Source organism: Microtus oregoni, unplaced genomic scaffold (assembly GCF_018167655.1).
Source record: "Microtus oregoni isolate MIOR12 unplaced genomic scaffold, Mior012 000045F_ref0000178, whole genome shotgun sequence".
Classification (NCBI taxonomy): domain Eukaryota; kingdom Metazoa; phylum Chordata; class Mammalia; order Rodentia; family Cricetidae; genus Microtus; species Microtus oregoni.
In genome coordinates this window covers 8,048,621-8,067,949 of record NW_024543219.1, presented here as the reverse complement: position 1 = coordinate 8,067,949, position 19,329 = coordinate 8,048,621, and the positions used below count along the sequence as shown (strand labels likewise).

The 19,329-nt window shown below is 48.9% G+C and overlaps 2 protein-coding genes across 2 annotated transcripts; one reads left to right on the top strand and one right to left on the bottom strand.

Annotated features, from left to right (window-relative positions):
- Positions 1-74: 74 nt before the first annotated feature.
- Rnf31 (ring finger protein 31) lies at positions 75-13,374 on the bottom strand. The gene is made up of 21 exons (XM_041633940.1): positions 12,834-13,374; positions 12,598-12,744; positions 12,299-12,454; positions 12,029-12,088; positions 11,865-11,934; positions 10,719-10,896; positions 9,861-10,239; positions 9,413-9,700; positions 8,464-8,712; positions 8,190-8,375; positions 7,874-8,080; positions 5,255-5,428; positions 5,075-5,173; positions 4,895-4,984; positions 2,939-3,053; positions 2,715-2,833; positions 2,350-2,463; positions 2,146-2,203; positions 1,044-1,140; positions 323-491; positions 75-213 (listed from the first exon to the last, which is right to left on the bottom strand). Exons 1-21 carry the CDS (start codon positions 13,020-13,022, stop codon positions 160-162), a joined length of 3,198 nt encoding a protein of 1,065 aa, XP_041489874.1. The 5' UTR covers positions 13,023-13,374; the 3' UTR covers positions 75-159.
- Positions 13,375-13,946: 572 nt separating this feature from the next.
- On the top strand, positions 13,947-18,428 carry Psme2 (proteasome activator subunit 2). Its single transcript, XM_041633943.1, has 11 exons — positions 13,947-14,074; positions 14,374-14,406; positions 14,797-14,859; positions 15,060-15,146; positions 15,244-15,274; positions 15,358-15,455; positions 17,171-17,239; positions 17,381-17,448; positions 17,598-17,652; positions 18,136-18,222; positions 18,310-18,428. The coding sequence occupies exons 1-11, from the start codon at positions 14,027-14,029 to the stop codon at positions 18,388-18,390; spliced, it is 720 nt and encodes a 239-aa protein (XP_041489877.1). The 5' UTR covers positions 13,947-14,026; the 3' UTR covers positions 18,391-18,428.
- Positions 18,429-19,329: the final 901 nt, after the last annotated feature.

Sequence of the window (19,329 nt, the reverse complement as noted above, 5' to 3'; positions counted from 1 at the left end):
CTCTGTTTGCCTACCCCTTCCCTTTCCCTAAGGCCCCAAGATGGTAAGGCCAGGAAGAAGGACCACCAAGAAGCCTAGGCCATAAGATGCCTCTTTATTGGTGCCGGAGCTGTTGCTGAGGGCAGGGTGGTGAAGCCTCATCAGGACTCTTGCCCTCAGCTACTTCCTTCTACGGGTGATGCTCTGTCCCAAGGGAACCTCTTCTGTCAGCTTCTGTAAAGGAGAAGATAATGATACTGAAAACCTGGAGTAGAAAAATGGGCGTGACAGGTGACTTCTGGAAGGTAGGGGTGGAGGTACAGTGGAGTGCTGACAGCATTACCTGTAACAGTCGGGCCTGGTAGGCAGGACGGTCCTCTCCTTCCACTGCCTGGGGATGTACATGTAGGTAGCGTACAGTGGCTGTCTCCAGCTCCTCCACATCATACAGCATTGCTGGGTCCAACGAATGGGCATTGATGAGGCTCACAAGATATTCTTTGTAGTGTGCCCTGGGGAGATGAGGGAGCAGAATATTTACTCTGCTGTTTAATATTAACTGTGTGACCTAACATCTTGTTGGGCGTTTGGATTTTTCCTTTTTGTGTTATGCTATATGAGCCCACCCCACACTCATGTCACAGAACAACTTGCGAGCTGGTTCTCTCCTTTCACCATGTGGGTTTGGGGGGGGGGTGTAGAACTATGCTCCCCATGCTTGGCACTAAGCACCTTTACCCCCACATAGTTGTCTCACCAGACCACAGTGGGATTGTTCTTTTTCTGAGACTGGGCTTCTCTGTGGAGAGCCTGGGCTGTCCTGGACACAGTAGATTCTTACATGAACAAGACTATTAGCTCCTCTGCTTGCTCTCCTTGCAGGCAGTGTCAGCCAGAATCTCTGTGCCGCCTGCCACTACCCATCCACACCCTTGACCAGCGGGCCCCTCCTTCCCTCCCTCCTACTCTCCGAAGGACCAACTGGCCCCAGAGACCCCATCTTACTGCCTGGGCAACCTAGCCCTCATCCCAATGCCATGCTCCATGCTCTGGCAGGCACTCACTGACAGAGGCCGGCATAGCCAGGTGGAGTTTCCTTGCCACAGGCTTCATCCCTGAACCCACTGGGAACCTCTTTTTGTTCCATCACTCGGCAGCCACCTAAGAGTAAGGAAGGAAGGGGAACATGTTGGGAGGGGACCTCTGGTTCAGAAAGCCCTGCTTGTCAGTAGTAGTTATGTCGTTACTTTGGAGAAGGGTTCAGAGGCAGAGTGGCCTGGTGACAGGTGGAGGCCTGGCCGCCCCACTTCTCACCGAAGTGGCTTATGACCCATAATCACACGCTTTTTTCTGGCAGGGGGAGGAGACAGCATCTCACTGCAGAGCATTGGCTGGCCTGTCGGATGTTCTTCAAACTGCTCTCCTGCTTATTACTTAGCTCCTACACAGCCAACTTATTCTCTGGAGGGCTTGCTTGTTTGTTGAGACAGGGTTTCTCTGTGTGTGCCCTGGCTGTCCTGGAACCCGCTCTGTAGACCGGACTGGCTTTGAACATATATGCCTGCCTCCCCCCACCCTCCTGTGGGGATTAAAGGCGTATGCCACCACTGCCCAGCCCTCTGGAGGCCTTATCTCTGCCTAGAAGCTGAGTAGGGTAGGTCAGAACCTTACTCAGCATCGTTTGTTCCCCACACAGAACCCCAAACAGTAGCCTAAAACCTAGACAGCTGGCAGGTGTCATTAGTCACTCAGCTAATTACCGGATCCTAACCATTAGAGAACATGAGAAGAGACTTAAAGGCCATGTGCTTAGCCGGGCGGTGGTGGCGCATGCCTTTAATCCCAGCACTTGGGAGGCAGAGGCAGGCGGATCTCTGTGAGTTCGAGACCAGCCTGGTCTACAAGAGCTAGTTCCAGGACAGGAACCAAAACCACAGAGAAACCCTGTCTCGAAAAACCAAAAAAAAAAAAAAAAGGCCATGTGCTTTAACAATTCCTTGTAACAGCTTAGTCATTAGGTGGCTATTATCCTCACCAGTTAGGAACAAGACAAGGGAAGGTTAACTACGTTGCCAAGGGGCACACAAACGAGTCCAGATCCTCCCTTTCTTTACCCACAATGGGAACCCACCGCACCATCTCCACAGAGGCTTGTAGGACACTTACCTCCAGGGACTGCCCGGGTCCCAGCTGGAGGCTCCGTGTTAAACATGACATTATTGTCCTAGGGAGAAGTAGAGACATATGGGCATTGTTTCCCTTGATTCAGCCACTGGCCCATGTCCTAGCATTCAGTCTTTTCCCTTCGTGCTCATCCGGCATCCCATCTGCTAGTAATCTGCACACGCAGCTGGGCTGGCCACCTCTGACCTGCAACAGTTTCTGGAGCCGGACAGCAGACCAATCCCGTAGGTAGAAGAGGCAGTCTCGAGGGTGGTGGCCATGCAGGGACTTTTTCACCCTGCAATTAGGGTCTGGACATTTCTGGTAAAACCCAAATAGGAGAAAGAAGTTGGAAACTGTTGGTGTCCTGGACTTTCAAGAACCCCTGTGTGGGGGTGGGGTGGGGGGTATGGGAGTGAGAGAAGATCATGATATTAAGGTGTATGGGCAAGCAAAGGGAGAAGAGGGCAGAGATGCTTTCTGTCCTATTGACCATTCCTTTTCCCCTAGCCCCGCCCCTCAAGCCCAACAGCCGCCCACTTTTCTCTCCTTCCCTCACTCTCTGAACTCACATTCTTGGCGTAAAAGGCATTATAGCAGCCGCTGCAGAACTGGTGCCGACACTGGGTGCAGTGGAAATGCATGCAGCCACCTCGAGCCAGTGCGTATGAGAACTTGCACTTGGGGCAGTCTGCAAGGGGAAGCAGCTCAGGGTGAGGGCAGCACTGCAACCCAGGTCAAGGTGGAGGCTTCTTCTGGTAAGACTGTGCAGACAGACTAAGTGAGGTAGCCTTACCAATGCCATTTTCCTGAAGATACATCGCCAAGCCTTGAGCCTGGTATTCTGGGTCATTGGTGCGTTTCCAGTTCTGGAACTCCTCACAGCTCCGTCCTTTGTGCTGCTCCTCCCACTGCCAGGAGGAAAGAAGGCTGTGCATGGATGCTCTACCCCATGCCCTAGTCTGTCTGTCCCATTGGCCCGACCACTCACACCCAGTGGTCCCAACTTAGGACACTACTGCTATCTACCATTCACTCAGCTCTGAACACTGACTGAAAGGCCACTGTTTTTCACTTCCCTAACCACTACACATCTGTTCATAAACCTTGGCTGTTCCCATCCAAACCTCACCTCTTTGTTCCTATTGCTACCACCTTACTCCAGGTAATTGTCAAATCGTGCTTCAAATGCTTGCTTGGGTTACTATGCTCTGCTCCCTCCACCCCATTTTTTATTTCAAAGTCGATGTCGGGAAACTCTCTTAGTGTCAGCAGCACAGACCCCGAGGGGTGGGGGTACAGGGGTTCATTTTGTTATGTTCAATGACAGACACAAGGTTCTCAATAGCAAACCAACCTTTTAAAAGACAAATGCTAGTGTCACTCCGTGCACAGTCTCAAAATGAGAGCCAAACCTCTGTATTACTTGGCCTCAAGGGCTGCCCTTCACTGGCAGCTGGCTGCCACCCTGCCATTCTCACTCTTGCTCTCGGGGCTCCACCATACATCATTTCCCCCACAAGTTTGGCTTTTCTATAGATTGTTCTTTTTGCCCCAAAATACTTTCTGCATGGATGGCTTAACTTCCAGGCCTGTGCTTAAACAATTCTGAACAGACATGGCTGGGCCTCAGGAGGCTTAGCCAGGACGACACCAAGTTTTAGGCCAGTTTGGGCTACACAGCAAAGTCTCTCAAGAAATCAAAACTAAAGGAAAAGGAAGAGCCCGTTTGGCATCTCCATCTTCAGGCAGACAAGGCTGCTCTTCCCAGCTTAGGTTCCATTCATAGCTTTGGCCTATACAGAATTGCACCCACTCTCTCCCCTTCCCCTTCTTTCTTCTCCTTTTCCCTGAGCCTGGTCCTTACCTAGGGAGCCTTCCGTTCTCTATACATGTGTGTATATGTGGAGGCCAGAGTATAAAGCCCTGTACCACTTCTTTTTGAGACAGAGTATCTCACTGGCCTGGAACTCAGGATATGGTGACTAGCCAGCAGGCCCCAGGGATACGCCTGTCAACAGTAACCTCCCCAATCCCAGTGCAGGAATTACAAGTATCTATCAACAGACTTGGCTTTACATTTTTCTTTAAAAAAATTAATTAATTTAGTGCGTGTGGGAGTCAGAGGAAAACCAGTAGAGGTGTCCTCTCCTTCACCTCTGTGTGGCCTGGGGCTAGAACTAAGGATGTTGGGTCTGGTAACGAGACCTTAACTGGCCCTAATCCAGCTTTGGAATCTTTTTTTGTTTGTTTTTTTGTTTTTGTTTTTTCAAGACAGAGTTTTATAGTCTTGGTTGTCCTGGAAATAGTTCTGTAGACCAGGCTGGTGTCAAACTCACAGAGAGCCATCTGCTTCTACCTTCCAAGGGTTTAAAGCCATGTGCCACCACCGCCCAGCCAAATATTTTATTTATTTAATGTGTATGGGAGTTCTGACTGCATGAATGTCTGTTCAACATGTGTGTGGCTGGTGTCCAAGAAGACCAGAAGAGGGTGTGAGCTGCCATGTAGGTGCTGAGAACTGAACCCAGGTCCAATGGAAGGGAGGCTAGGACTTTTAATTGCTGAGCCACCTGCACAGGTCCTGAAGACTGCACTCAGGTCCTCCCACTAACTGCATTATCTCCCTAGATACCCAGCAAGCCCTTTAAGCTTAGAGAGCAGGACTGTTTTGTTTCCGTTGTACTCCCTGAGTCTAACAGAACCCGGCAATAGCTTAGTCAAGACTTCTGAAGAGAAGAGTGTGACTTACCTGGCGCTTGCAGCGCACACAGAAGGTCTGGTGACACTGGGGACATGTTGCCTCCAGTTGTTCACGTTCATATATGAAGCCAAAGGAACACTGTGAGAGCAAGAGAACAAAAGCTGTTCAAGACCTGACGTGGTACCATACCCTGCCCCTCCAGAAAGTTCCTTTTGCCAGGCTACTTACCTGGGCACACCACAAGAACTTGGGGTCTCGCATGAGCACACCCTCCGTCAGCTTCTTATGAAATAGGGCATATGCATCTGGGTCGAGGCTGTCTCTGAGCTGAGGACAAGAAGCAGAGGTGGTAGATGGGTAGAAACTTGTTCAAAGCCTAGTCCACCTAAACCATCGCAGCCGTAGTACCTGGATGTCAAGGGTGGAGAAGTAGCTGAGTAACTGGTTGTCATCAGTAAGGTCAGGGCGGCCACAGGCAGGACACACCATATCTGTGATGTGCTTTTCCTTCAGGGCGATGGTGAAGTGCTGGCGGAAGCAGTCAGGACATATAGTGCACTCACAGGAGATGAGGGCCTGCATCTACAGTGGGAGGGGAGAAGAGGAAAAGGGGAGATCTGCTGTCAGCCCTGGGATACACCAAAAAACTGAAGTCTAACTAAATGGGCAAACAGCAAGCTCAGCACCCAGAGGTCCTAGGTAGGCAACCCACATCTGAAGACAGCTGGAAGGAGGGCAGCAGACAGTGGTGATGCCAAAGTAAAGCAAACACCTCTAAAGGCATGCTAGCACTTCCGATCTTGTGGGACACTGGGATTAAGAGCACATGCCACCACATAGGGCTATACTCTATCGTGATCACACATTTGAGACAGAATTGTAAATCTGACACAGATGAACTGGGGACGTAGCTCAGCTGGTAAACAAAGCCCTGTGTTCAGGGCCTAGCACTGCATAAACCAGGCTTAAGGGTACATCCCTTGTCTCAGGATCAGGAGGTGAGGAGGAGGGTCAGAAGGTCAAGGTTGCCCGTGGGTGTATAGTAAGTCTGAGGCCAGCCTGGCTATATAAAAAGAAAACACTCTTCCACATACAAACAAGTAAACAACAAGAAGAACCATACTATAGCTAATGCTGTCTGTGTACTGTAGTCTTGATGATACATAATAATTACATGTCACCACTACGGGAGGGTGGGTAGAGTCCACAGAATTCCCCATATTAGTTGTGCAACTTTCTATGATTTACAATATACAGTTTTTTATATATGTAATGTATATAAATATATAAAACCAAATACAACACAGAGCCAGACTAAGATTATATTCACCTGAAGAACTGCCACCTTGGACCTAGATCAAGTGAATCTCAGAACATAACAGAGACCTGCTTCTATCACCTAGATATTATGATATCAAACTTACTGTGCTGGTTATAAAGCTTGTATGAAGGTGGGGGTTTAGCCCCCAGTGCTTCCTAAACCTGGGTGTGATGGCACATGCCTGTAATTCTAGCACTGGGAATGTGGAGGAGGGAGGCTCAGCACACCTACAATCTCCTCTAACCACATAGTGAGTGCATACATGAGACCCCTGCCCAGATTAAAAAGAATCATTGCTGGGCTGGAGAAATGGCTTAGCCAGCAATAGTGTTTGGTGTTCTTCCAGAGGACTTGTTTGGTTCCCAGCAACCATGATGGGTGGCTCACACCCGTACCTGTATTTCAGTTCCAGGGGATCCAAAACCTTTTGACCCCATGGGCACCCACATACACGTGACATATACACAAATACACAATAGATAAAGAATAAATTTTAAAATTATTGTTACTTTCTGCTGGTGTGACTATTGTGGTTGTATTTTAAAATAGAATTTACTTTTTAGAGAGTTACTGAAATACTTTTTCTTTGGTTTTTTTTTTTAAGATTTATTTATTTATTATGTATACAACATTCTGCCTTGATGTATGCCTGCACGCCAGAAGAGGGTGCCAGATCTCAGTACAGATGGTTGTGAGCCACCATGTGGTTGCTGGGAATTGAACTCAGGACCTCTGGAAGAGCAGCCAGTGCTCTTAACCTCTGAGCCATCTCTCCAGCCCCTTCTTTGGTTTTTTGAGACAGGGTTTCCTTGTGTAGTTTTGGTGCCTGTCCTGGAACTAGCTCTGTAAACCAGGCTGGCCTCGAACTCACAGAGATCTACCTGCTTCTGCCTCCTGAGTGCTGGGATTAAAGGCACCACCACTGTCTGGTCATACTGAAATACTCATAGATAAGACCATGACACTTGAGATCTGCTTCCAAAGAGCCCTTGGCACACACAGATGGATAAAGATCAGGCATTCAGAGAAGGATTTTGAGGGGAGAGGAGCAGGGAAGCTTAGTATACTTTTATTTTTAATACTATTGCATGTTTGCTATAGTTTAGATCTATTCATTTTTTTAAACTTTTTTTTTTTTTAGACAGAATCTCATTAGTGACCCTGTGTAGCTTGGAACTCTCTATGTAGAAGAGAAAGGACTCAGATTAACAGAGATTTGCTTGCCTCTGCCTCCTGCGATCTAGGCTTAAAGATGTGCACCATACAGCTGTCAAAAGCGGAATGCTGGAGGTACGTCCAGGTCTTCTGGACACTAGGAATGTCCTGGAAGAGGATGATGGAGCCCTAGTTTCTTACTTTCTAGCTCCCTAGCCAAGAGCATAGTGGTTTTGGTGTCACATTTTCCTACCTGATGTGCCAGCAAAGGTCCAAAACAATGGAACCAACAAATGAAAAACTAAAACCTCAAGAACTGTATAAAAAAAATACATGTTTTCTCTTCATAAGTTGGTTACCTCAGTATTTGTTATAGTAAAAGAAAGCTAAAACAATGTTGGAAGCTCCAACATTTTTTAAAAGGGGTGTTCCTGTTGTTCCCTTATCAGAAGGTTTCAGTGGTGTAAGGACAAAAGCAGAAGACAAGGCCATCTAGGGTGAGGTGGCAGCCCAGCAGGAGCAGAGTCCAGGTATAGGAGGAAGGGACTTACCCGGTTGCGGGGAAGGGCCCACCCGCACACAGCACATTCCTGGGCAAGCAATCGGCGAAGAAAGGCCCGGTCATGGCTGTGCCTCACGGCCTCCACCACGTCCAACAGCTCATAGTTTCTAGGTGTCTCCTGCAGCAGTGACAGGGCCAGCTCTGCCCGACCCCAACTGGGCAGAGTATAGACCGCCAGAAGCCGCCGGACCAGGCTCTGCAATGTGATTCAGGAGACAGTGGCTGTCAGACCCCAAGGATCTTCCCCCTCAATCTTCTCTTATTCCCTTAAGTGGGATATTGGGTGTCTTGCCTACTCTCAGCACCTGTCTATCCAGCCCATCCCAGCAGGGAGTGGGTTCAGGGCCTCTGTCCCACAGGCGCTGATGGAAGGGCTCCAGACGCTGGCGCTGTAATTCAGTCAGGGCCCGAGCCACATCACCCCCGTGCTGGAACAAGGCCTGCAGAGACCCTTCTTTAGGTCCAAAGCCCAGGGACTGGAGCTCCTTCACCTACAATCGAAAGCACTGAGATGTTAAGAGGGAACAGCAAGCAAACTCTGGTGCTCTCCACCCCAACCCGCCTCCTGCATAATGGTACCTTCCTCCTCCTGGCTCGCACACACTCCTCTACAGCTTCATCAAGGTTGCCATGACGATCAAGCCAGGCTTTCCGGGCTTCCTGACAGGAAAAGGCACCCAGTCCTGGATCCTGCTGTCCAGCTAGCTCAGCCACCATCTCCAGGACGTAGGACAACTCTGAACGCAACCACTGCAGGGGTACCTCAGTGCCTGAGTACTGTAAAGCTGAGAAGATCTCTTCTGGACTGGCACCTGCAGCTTCCCCTTCCTAAAGAGCAGTCACACCCAGACACCAGCAGAGGAACATCAGGAAGACAACTCTACCAACCCTTAGCCTGGTCAGCAGTGGCTAAGCAGGGACATACTGACTATGTGGCCAGGGCACAGAATGAAAACTGACTTCTGCGAAGCATTCAAAGTAAAGCAGCTATAGCTAACAGTAACAAGTCTTATAAGAATGCTAGCTGGAGATGGGCGGTGGTGGCGCACGCCTTTAATCCCAGCACTCGGGAGGCAGAGGCAGGTGGATCTCTGTGAGTTCGAGGTCAGCCTGGTCTACAGAGTGAGTTATTTTTTTTTTAAATGATACTTTTTTATTTATTTATTATGTATACAATATTCTGTCTGTGTGTATGTCTGCAGGCCAGAAGAGGGCACCAGACCTCATTACAGATGGTTGTGAGCCACCATGTGGTTGCTGGGAATTGAACTCAGGACCTTTGGAAGAGCAGGCAGTGCTCTTAACCACTGAGCCATCTCTCCAGCCCTACAGAGTGAGTTATAAGATAGCCAAAACCACACAGAGAAACCCTGTCTTGGGGAAAAAAAAATGCTGGCCAGGCATGGTGGTGCATGCCTTTTATCTCAAAAAATAAAAAACAACAATAAAAGAATGCTAACTAACAAACTGGCATCTTCTTCCCCCAAAGCTCAGCCCATCTCAACCCAGGCCCAATCCACACCCTTACCTGGATCATGCTCACTAGCTGGAGACTTTCCTTCCGCATCTTATCCTGGCGGTGCTTCTCTGGGTCGCCACAGGAACCAGGCAGGGAAGTACTGAGGTGTTCTGGGGACCCAGGCTTTGGGAGATCCTTTTCCAAAGATCTAGTATAGGGTCGAAGGGCATGCTGCACTACGATGGAGTTGCGGGTTCGGTTGCACATAGCGCATACCCAGACAGTGTCTAAGTTGCAAAAGGTACAGTGATCACAGTACCAGACTTGAGGCTGGGCAGACGAGAGCAAAATATCCTCCTGATGGAAAGGTAAAGAGAATTATCCTACTGACTGTGTGGCTTAGGTTCATGAAAGAAATACAGAGAACTGGGGAAACCAAAGACAAGGGATATGATAGAGAGAACAGCTTGAGGTTAACAGATGCAAATAAAGAGCCGGGAAGGCCAGGATGGGTTACCTTAAGGGACTGGTGGCAAACACCAGCATCATGGGAGTCCATCACCAAGCTGGGAGGCTGGGCCAGTCGAGGTCGCTCACATATAGCACACAGGACAGCTGCTGCCTCATTCTCAAAGGTACAACTCTGGCAGGCCCACTGATCCCGTGCAGGCTCAGGTTCTGGGCCCCCAGTTCCTTGGGACCCCTCTATTCCCAGCATCTTACAGCCTCTGGGCTGACTACAGGCTGCACAGAGCACTGCCCAAGGCTCATTTTGTGTGATGCAGGTAGGACAGCGCCAGGGCAGACAAGCATTTGCAGTATCAGGGGAAGAAAAAGAGCTATCTCCTAGAGCCAGGGAGGCTGAGTGGGGCTGTGGCTGGGACGAGGCAGGCAAACTGTAATAGAAAAAAGACATGGCTAGCTGAGGTGGAAGTTAGTACCTGTGTCTCCTCACCCCTGGGAATCTCACACTGCCTAGATTATGACATATAGCTCTGGCTTCTGGGATTGCTGTTCTGTCTGGAATACTCCCACACCCACAGATGATTCAATTATTTAAAGGGTAGAGTACAGCTAACATTTTCCAGATAGCATCTCTTAACACAGTACCTTAATCTCCCCACATTAGGTGTTTCTAACACTGAATGGGGCGCTCTTCAGACAAGACTGTTCACCTACTACCTACCTGTGTATCATAACAATCTGTCTATCACGACTGCCACTTGCTTAGTGTTTATGTCCATAGTTTCCTTGATGGCTAGACTAACTGTTCTCTATGAAACAGTCTTTACTAGAGAACCTGGCATATAACAGACACTTGAGTCATCTTCAATTTTCTTAATTTCACTATCACCGAGAAAAGAGAGCCCCTCACCTAGAGTTAAGGTTAATAGTTTGGTGAGCCCCAGGCAGGGTGTGGCGAAGGTGATGAGCGCGGGATGGATGTCCATGGAATAAAAGATCACAAGCTGGGCATGAGGTTTGATTACAGGCTGGACAGTGCAGTGTGCCTGGGGCAGAACCACAGAGAAAGCAGGGAACAGGGGAGGAGCCTGAAAAAATAAAATCAAAAAAGCGTAACTTCAAAAAAAAAAACCCCCAAAACTACATTCACATACCAGTAAGTAAACATATATACTACAGCCCAGACATGAGTCACACTGTGTACCTACCGACAGATGAAGAAAACAGGTTGCACACAATAAGTAGCTTATAGTAACACACAAACTGGAGTATTAGTCACAAGGAACAAAATCTTGTTACTTATAGGAAAATGGATGAAACTTGATGATACCATATTGAGCAAAACAAGTCAGACATAAACAAATATCATCTTTACTTCCAGCCCCACACCAAAATGTAGCTCTGGCTGACTTGTAGCTCACTATAGACCAAGCTGGTCTCAACCGCACAGAGATCTGCCTGCCTCTGCCTCCCGAATGCTGGGATCAAAGATATGTTAGGAACTAGAGTTAGGAAAGTCTGTGAAGTTAGGAAGAGTGCTGGGAATTGAGGCCAGGTCCTTTGTAAGAGCAACAGGCGCTCTGCACCATTGAGCCATCTCTCCAGTCCCCAGAGTAACTTTCTTAAAAAGTTATAAAGCTGGGGAAATGGCTTAGAGGTTAAGAGCAACACTGCTCTTGCAAAGGAGCCAAGTTTAACCTCCAGCACTCAGGTTGGGCAGCTCAGCACCGTTTGCAACTCTAGCTCCAGGGGATCAGTTGCCTCTGGCTTCTGTGGGCATCTGCACCCACATGCACATATCCACACACCACACTACACTACCCTCCCACCCCCCAAAACACTAAAAATTAAAATCAAAGGAGATAAGACCAGGCTACACTCAAATCTGTTATGGGCTGAGGCAAGTCACAAAACTCTTCTTTACAAGATCTGGACCCAAGAGGGTGGGGGGGGGGGGGCGACTTTAATCTTTTGAAATAAAAGACAAATACAAGAAGATAAAAGACCTAAATTTACATCAATCTAATCCAATACTTTCATACAGGGCCAGTCATACCTGGCGCAGAAGGGAGGGGGCCAGGAACAATCTCTTTCAAAAGGGGGTGAAACTCTGAAAGCTGCAGCATCTGAGGAAGAAAGCAGAGAATGCACAAGTGTTTGGGGGACAGAATCCCATAAACCTAGTCCCTTATTTAACAGCACCCTTTCTGCCTTCCTTACATCGTCTTCAACATTGTCTCTTAGCAGCTCGTCCAGTGCGTTCTGTCTTGGATGCTTATTCTGCAAACAAGATTTAAAAGAATTCCCACCTTGAGCAAAGTTCTCCTTGTAAGCCCGATCCCCTAACATTTGGAGGGAAAAAGGGTAGCAGAAGCTTCCAGAGTGCTGCAGAAACAGAATTCACCAGTATGCGGGCTTTCAAAGTGCCTAGAATTAGGCTGGGTTCCCAGTCTACACCTTAAAGACCTTAGAATCAGAAGGCCATCTCACCTGCAACAAGAAGCTGAGCTCCGTGCGAAGCAGTAGCACTTCTACTGTGACTATGGCAACCTGGTACTCATCCGGCTCCTTTTGCCCTTCAGGGAAACTCAATCCATCTGAGCGCTCCTCGGTATAGCCGTACAACCGCAGCACATCCCGGCCCCCCTGCCACACATTCAGGACCAGGTCACTAGCCAGCAGGCCTCCTAGGCAAGAGAGCTGGTTCCCCACTCAGAACCCCCCCAAGTCCCTTCTGGTCAACCCCCAGGATACGTCTAATTCCCTCCGATAAGGCCCAAGGGTTTCACCTGCACAGCATCCACCGTGCTGCGAAAGACAGGGTTATTAAACTTCACTGAGCGCCAGTACCGAGGTCGCTGTGGGCTGAGGAGGTTGCGCCCATATTTTTCCAGGATGTTCAGGGCCGTGGATAGAGTGTTGAGGTAGTTTCGAGGCTAGGAACAGTCAGAAAAGCAAGATTATGAGGCTAGACCATCTGGCCTCTGAGCCCCTTCCATGGCACGCCGGGCGGGCTTAGCCTCACCTCCCCATGAGCGTTGCAGCGGACCAGGCGTCCGGCATCCAGTTGCAGGTAGCGGGTGGCTGGTGGCAGAGAGGTGGCCAGAAACGGCTTGAGCTGCTCCTCGGGAAATGCCTGCGCGGAATCCAGCCTCAAGGCGCTCGCCAGCTTCTCGCGGGCTGCCAGGAAGGCTCGCTCCTCCTCTCCCGGCATCCCGAGACCGGAGACAGGCTCAGCTTGACTGTCCACCCGGGACAGGCGCGAGGCGCGGGGGCGCGCGGCGCCGCTGCAGCCAGGGTCACTCAAGCCACCGCCCCGCTCAGCCCCGGCAGCTGCCAGGGGGTGCCGGGAACAGGAAGTACTGGCACAGAGGGCGGGACTGCGGACCGCGTTAGAGGAAGGGGCGGGCTCAGGGTGACGGAAGGGCTGTAATCCGGAAGGGAGGCGAGTTTGCAGCCAATGAGGAAGCCGCTGCGCGGGCTCCTCCCACAGTGCGAAGGACCCTTCTCCTCCTAGTCAAGCTCTCCGCCGTCTAGGGCTGTCTCCGCCTCTTCCGGAGGGATCCCCCTCCCCCGCGTGGGGTTGGTCTATTTTGCCCAAAGCTTTCCTATCTTTATTTCCACGGTGTTGCTCAATTCCAGTCCCTAGCGGGGAAGTTCCCACCTTTCCGGGGACCCAACTCTGGCCGCCCTTAGCCCGCTCAGGCGACTCCCGCTTTCCTCCAGTCTGTCCTGAAGGCAAGGCAGTTCCCCTCCCCCTGCTCCCTCCATCCTGCCAGGCTTTCCCTCTTCCTACCATTCTACTCTCTCGGATGCTACTCGGTCCCTTCCTTAAGGTCTAACCTCAGGGAGCCCCACTCCTGAAACCCTCCCTTTTTTTTTATGGTCCTACTCTCCCAGTCAGCACTTCCCCTGGGCGGCCCTAGGTAGAAGCTCCGCCCTTCTCGAGAAGCAGCCGCTGTTCCTTTCGCCACTGTCCCACGCTCCCCTAGTCCCTCCCCTGGACAACCCCCAGGCTGGTGATGAAGCCAACACCGCCCTTCCTGGTGGCATCTGGTTGGGAATGGCTGACAGACTATTTACTGTTAGTGGCTTGCCAGGAGGAGGGGGGAAAAAAAGAGGGAAGGGGGCGTGGCTGAGGGGGTGGGTCTGGGCCTGGAGAGTGAAAGCGAAAGCTGGGGCGACTAGCCCCGAGAGTCTAGAGCCAGCTAGGGAAGCATGGCCAAGCCTTGTGGGGTTCGGCTGAGTGGAGAAGCCCGTAAACAGGTAAATGGGAACCGGAGGCCAGAAAGGGGTGAGGAGTCCTAATGGAGCTAAAGCTGGGTGCTCCTGGGCACCAGGGCCTAGCGTGAGAACTCTTTTCTTTAGGGAATTTCACTTCTACTCGGGGACTACCACTGCCCTGCCCTTTAGCCAGTCTGTGCCCTGAGCAGGGTGTTCAGGGAAAACTGGCACTGTGGGACAGGCATGAGCTACGGTCGGAGGGCACCCGGTTGGAGAGGGTGGGCTCTTATCCTTTACAATCGGACCCCCTAACCCGCGTCTGACTACTGCTGTCTGTGCAGGTGGATGTCTTCAGACAAAACCTTTTCCAGGAGGTGAGTCTCTGGATCCAAGCGACTTGACCTTAGCGCCGTGATCTAAGGGCCACAACCTCGGAGTAACCCCCCAATTCATCCTAGTTTTGGCCTTTCCTAACCTTCCTGCTTACTCAAGGTGATCTCTACTGATTGGTTTCTACTCCTCGTAATCTGATCGCTCTTAGAACTCTTAACTGCGTTTGCCACTCCCCCACCCCACCCTCTTCTGCCGAGAGGGAAAGATGGTGCCCAAAGCACCCACACTCCTACTTCTGCCACTCATCAGATTGGGCAAGTCCCTTACGTTCCAGTTCTGCAGTTTCCTCATTTGTGATTCGGTGATTTCTGAGGGCCTTCTTCTCATCCTTCTCCGCGGACATCTTGTATGACTGTTTTTGTAACTCACAGGCTGATGACTTCCTCACCACGTTTTTGCCACAGAAAATCCTCTCCCTGAGTCAGCTCTTGCAGGTGAGTGGTTTAAGACTCCTCTACTCCGTCGCCCGGCGACTTTCCACCACCTGTGCTCTGAGAACTAGTGTCAGCATGCTGGGAACTTCGCCTGGTGTAAAGCGTGAGCCTGGACTGGGAGGGAGAGAGGAGGGAATGGAGGGGAGGCTCCGACTGGCGAGGGGAGGAGGCTGGACAGTGCCTAAGAATAAATTCTGCAGGAGGATTTCCTCAATGTGACTGACCTCTCCTCCCTCCGGGCTCCTCTGGACATCCCCATCCCAGATCCCCCACCCAAGGACGATGAGGTAAGGCATTCAGTGCGCAGTGCTGTGGACTGTAAGCCAGTGACACCGCTGTAGCCTCCATGGGTTCCCTAAAGTTGCTTTTCTCCTTTTGCCTTAGATGGAAACAGACAAGCAGGAAAAGAAAGATGGTAATGGAGAACTGGGTGACTGGGAGGGAAACTGGTGCATTGATGTGGAGTAACCAAAAAGTCTGTCTGCATCCTTTTCATAGTCCCTAAGTGTGGCTTTCTCCCTGGGAATGAGAAGCTTTTGGCCCTGCTTGCTTTGATTAAGCCAGAAGTCTGGACTCTCAAAGAGAAATGCATTCTGGTAAGCCAGGAAACTGGAGGATATGGGAAGAAAAGCAAGGCAAAAGCTATGTTCAATTCAGAACTTTCATGTAGAGACCTAGTATTGAGTAAGGAAACTTGCTTTTGTGTCTTGGATTTGTGTGTGTGTGTGTAAATTGTGTATGCACACACAGGCGTGTGTAGGTGTTTTCAATTGCATATATGTTTGAAGGCCAAAGATCAACATTTGGAGGTTTTTTTTTTTTTTTTTTTTTTTTTGTATGTTTTTTTTTTTTTTTTTTTTTTTTTAAGTATTTATTTATTTATTTATTTATTATGTATACAATATTCTTTCTACCTGTATGCCTGCAGGCCAGAAGAGGACACCAGACCTCATTCCAGATGGTTGTGAGCCACCATGTGGTTGCTGGGAATTGAACTCAGGACCTTTGGAAGAGCAGGCAATGCTCTTAACCGCTGAGCCATCTCTCCAGCCCAAGGTTTTTTTTTTTTGAGGCATGGTTTCACTGCACCTGGAGCTTGCTGTTTTAGCCGACCTAGGTCACCAGGGAGCCTCCAGGATCTGCCAATTTTACCACCACCACTTCCAACACTGGGGTTACAGTGTCCTCCACTGTGCCCTGCTTTTATGTGTATGCTAAGAATTGGAGTGCAAGTCCTCATATATTTGTGTGTGCACAGCAAACACCTTACCTGCTGTCCTCTCCCTTTGGGTTTAGATATCCTTTGTTTTTCTCATTTGACATCTGTGTGGTTTCATAATGGTAGCTCTAAAAACGAGAGTCTGTGCTGTAGCTACCTCTGTAATCTCAACCTATGATTTGAGGTACACAGAGTAGGTGATATGATACAGTGAGTTGGTTTAAAAGCTTGAGCCCTAGAAAGAATCTAGATCAAATCCTGATTCTGTCATTTATAGAGCTCCCTTAGACATTCTGTGACTCACTTGTTTCTTGTGTTATATGGTACGGTCAGACTGTAGGCTTTGGAAGATTGACAGTGATTAGATGAGATCACTAATTTATAATATGACACCTAGCACGTAGTAAGTGCTCAGTTAGATGTGGCTGTTAATAAGAAGTGGCATGATAGGGAGGCAGAGGCAGAAGGAGCCTGTGAGGTCAAGGCCTGCCTGGTCTACATATGGAGTGCCATGACATTCAGGACTACATAGAGAAACCCTGTCTTAATAAACAGTCAAACAGAAGAATTATTCATCTTGCTATGGAAAGGAGAGATGGCTCAGAGGTTAAGAGTACTGCTAGCTGGGCATGGTGGTGTGTGCCTTTAATCCCAGCACTCGGGAGGCAGAGGCAGGTGATCTCAGTGAGTCCTGGGCCAGTCTGGTCTGCAGAACGAGTTCCAGGACAGCCAGGGCTACACAGAGAAACCATGTCTTGAAAATCGAAGGAAGGAAAGAAGGAAGGAAGGAGAAAGAAAAGAAAGAAAGAAAGAAAGCAAGCACTGGTTGCTCTTCCAGAGGACCCAAGTTTGATTTCTAGCACCTACATGGCAGCTCACAGCCATCTGTAACTCCAGTTCCAGGTTTTTTGTTTTGTTTTGTTTTGTTTTTGGCCTTATGTGGGCATCAGGAATGCATGTGGTGCATAGATAGGCATGAAGCCAGAATACCCATACACATAAAGAGTAAAATAATAAAAATAAATAGTGTTTTGAGAAGTGGCATGATGAGATTCTAGTTGGATTGTTGAGTGAGTGCTCTTTTTAACACAGGTAATCACATGGATCCAGCACCTGATCCCCAAGATTGAGGATGGGAATGATTTTGGGGTGGCAGTTCAGGTAAGAATCGGTGACTGAAGACAGAGTCGGAAGAGACTTGTGGGTGAGGGACGAGAGCAAGGCATAAACTAGGAAGTAGAAAGAAGAGGAAATAGTAAAAGGGGAGATGAAGAATTTTCTTTGCTTCTTATATCTCTGTAGGAGAAGGTTCTGGAGAGAGTGAATGCTGTCAAGACTAAAGTAGAAGCCTTCCAGACAACCATTTCCAAGTGAGAACAGCAACAAGACCACAGGGACCTACAGAGACATTGCTGTAGGATTCTCAAAGCAAGGCAGATCTGTCGGAATGATAGCAGACTGAGGGGTGGGGTGTGTGTGGCTGTACATCTCCTTTAACGCACACACTCCTTATTTACAGGTACTTCTCTGAACGTGGGGATGCTGTAGCCAAAGCCTCCAAGGAGACCCATGTAGTGAGTGCATAGTCCAGCATTTTAGCTGAGGCTGGCCAGGGGTGGAATTGAGGTGGGGAGAAGAGATCCTCTTTGTTTTGTTTTTGACTTGCACGATGTGGAAAATAAATTCCAGAGAGCAAAACTGATTAGGACTCTAACATCCTTGACCCTTTTCCTTATTTAATTCTGTGTTTGTTGGAGCTTATCTTCCAGTTAATCTCTTCTTTGTATAAGAAAACAAAATTAGGGGCTGGAGAGATGGCTCAGTGGTTAAGAGCACTGACTGCTCTTCCAGAGGACCTGGGTTTGGTTCCCAGGCACCCACATGGCAGCTCACAACTATCTGAAGATCCAGTTGCAGGGGATCTGACACCTTCACACCAATGCACATAAAATAAAAGTTAAATAAACCATAAAAAATATTTTTAAAAAAAGAAAGAAAACAAAATTAATGTCTCAATCTCTGCTGGCACTGACTCAGTTTTGTCTCCTACTTCCCAGATGGATTACCGCGCCTTGGTGCATGAGCGAGATGAAGCAGCCTATGGGGTACTCAGGGCCATGGTGCTGGACCTGAGGGCCTTCTATGTGAGTGTGGAGTAAGCTCCTGAGGGAAGTGGATGGAAGGTGGTGGGAAGCCAAGAACCTAACTCTGTTCTTCTGGTCTTCCTCCAGGCTGAGCTTTATCATATCATCAGCAGCAACCTAGAGAAAATCGTCAACCCAAAGGGTGAAGAAAAGCCATCTATGTACTGAGTGAAGGATTAGAAGGAAAATAAATGACTTATACTTTATGTTATTACCTCTGTTGTTCTTTTAGAGATCATTTATTGAGAGCCTCAGACAAAGGTGACTGTGGAAGTGAAAATGGGGAGGGTTGGTTGGGGGATGGCTCAGTGTTTAGGAGCACTAGCTGTTCTTCCAAAGGACCCAGGCTAGATTCCTATGACCCACACAGTAACAAGTAACTGTTGTAACTCCAGTTCCAAGGGATCTGACACCCTCCTTTGACCTCTGCAAGCACCAGACATGCACATAGTGCACAGGCAAAAATGCAAGCAAACACCTTTACACATGAAATAAAAACAAAGAATTACAAGAGAAAATGGGAGAGGGTGCCAGGAAAATGAGGTTGATGTGTTCTTACCAGTTCCTTCTAAAGAACAGGGTAGAACAGGGCATGGTGAGTATGCCTTCAATCTCAGCACTCGGGAAGCAGAGGTAAGTGGATCTCAAGTTCAGGGCACCCTGGTTACACAATGAGTTGAAAAGGAACAGGGTTGAAGTTTGCATGCCTTGTCAGCTATGCAGGTAACTCATAAACCCGTAGCTTGGAATGTCACAAAGGTATGTCCATCCGATATTACCATGGTAAAGACTATATTGGGCAAAGCTGTTGGAGGAGGAATTAGCCTTTGGATAGACGGGGAAGCTTTATGGCTGTGGTGTGGGAATTAAGAACAGTTGTGGAGTTGAAAACAAGCTTGGAGGTGAATGAGATCCTGAGATTTCTCAGTGCTGGCAGAGAGGAAGGTCTTAAAAAGGCATTAAACAAGAACACATTACCAGCCATGGGCATTATTCAGGGTGGGGGAGTTGCCTTTTTATCTTTTGCCCTCCCCCAATCAATTTCTGTTTCTACATCTGTTGAGATTTGGGTATTTGTATTTTTTTAAATTGTGACTGTGCATGTGT

Bases quoted from the DNA above. Each gene is read 5' to 3' on its own strand.
- Rnf31 (XM_041633940.1), bottom strand. From the start codon at position 13,022: ATGCCGGGAGAGGAGGAGCGAGCCTTCCTGGCAGCCCGCGAGAAGCTG. The intron at 4,985-5,074 runs GTAAGTAGCCTG...TTGCTCTCACAG, and splicing joins AGTTCTTGTGGTGTGCCCAG to TGTTCCTTTGGCTTCATATA. The intron at 2,204-2,349 runs GTCAGAGGTGGC...ACTTCTCCCTAG, and splicing joins GGCTCCAGAAACTGTTGCAG to GACAATAATGTCATGTTTAA.
- Psme2 (XM_041633943.1), top strand. From the start codon at position 14,027: ATGGCCAAGCCTTGTGGGGTTCGGCTGAGTGGAGAAGCCCGTAAACAG. The intron at 14,075-14,373 runs GTAAATGGGAAC...CTGTCTGTGCAG, and splicing joins GTGGAGAAGCCCGTAAACAG to GTGGATGTCTTCAGACAAAA. The intron at 14,860-15,059 runs GTGAGTGGTTTA...TAAATTCTGCAG, and splicing joins CCCTGAGTCAGCTCTTGCAG to GAGGATTTCCTCAATGTGAC.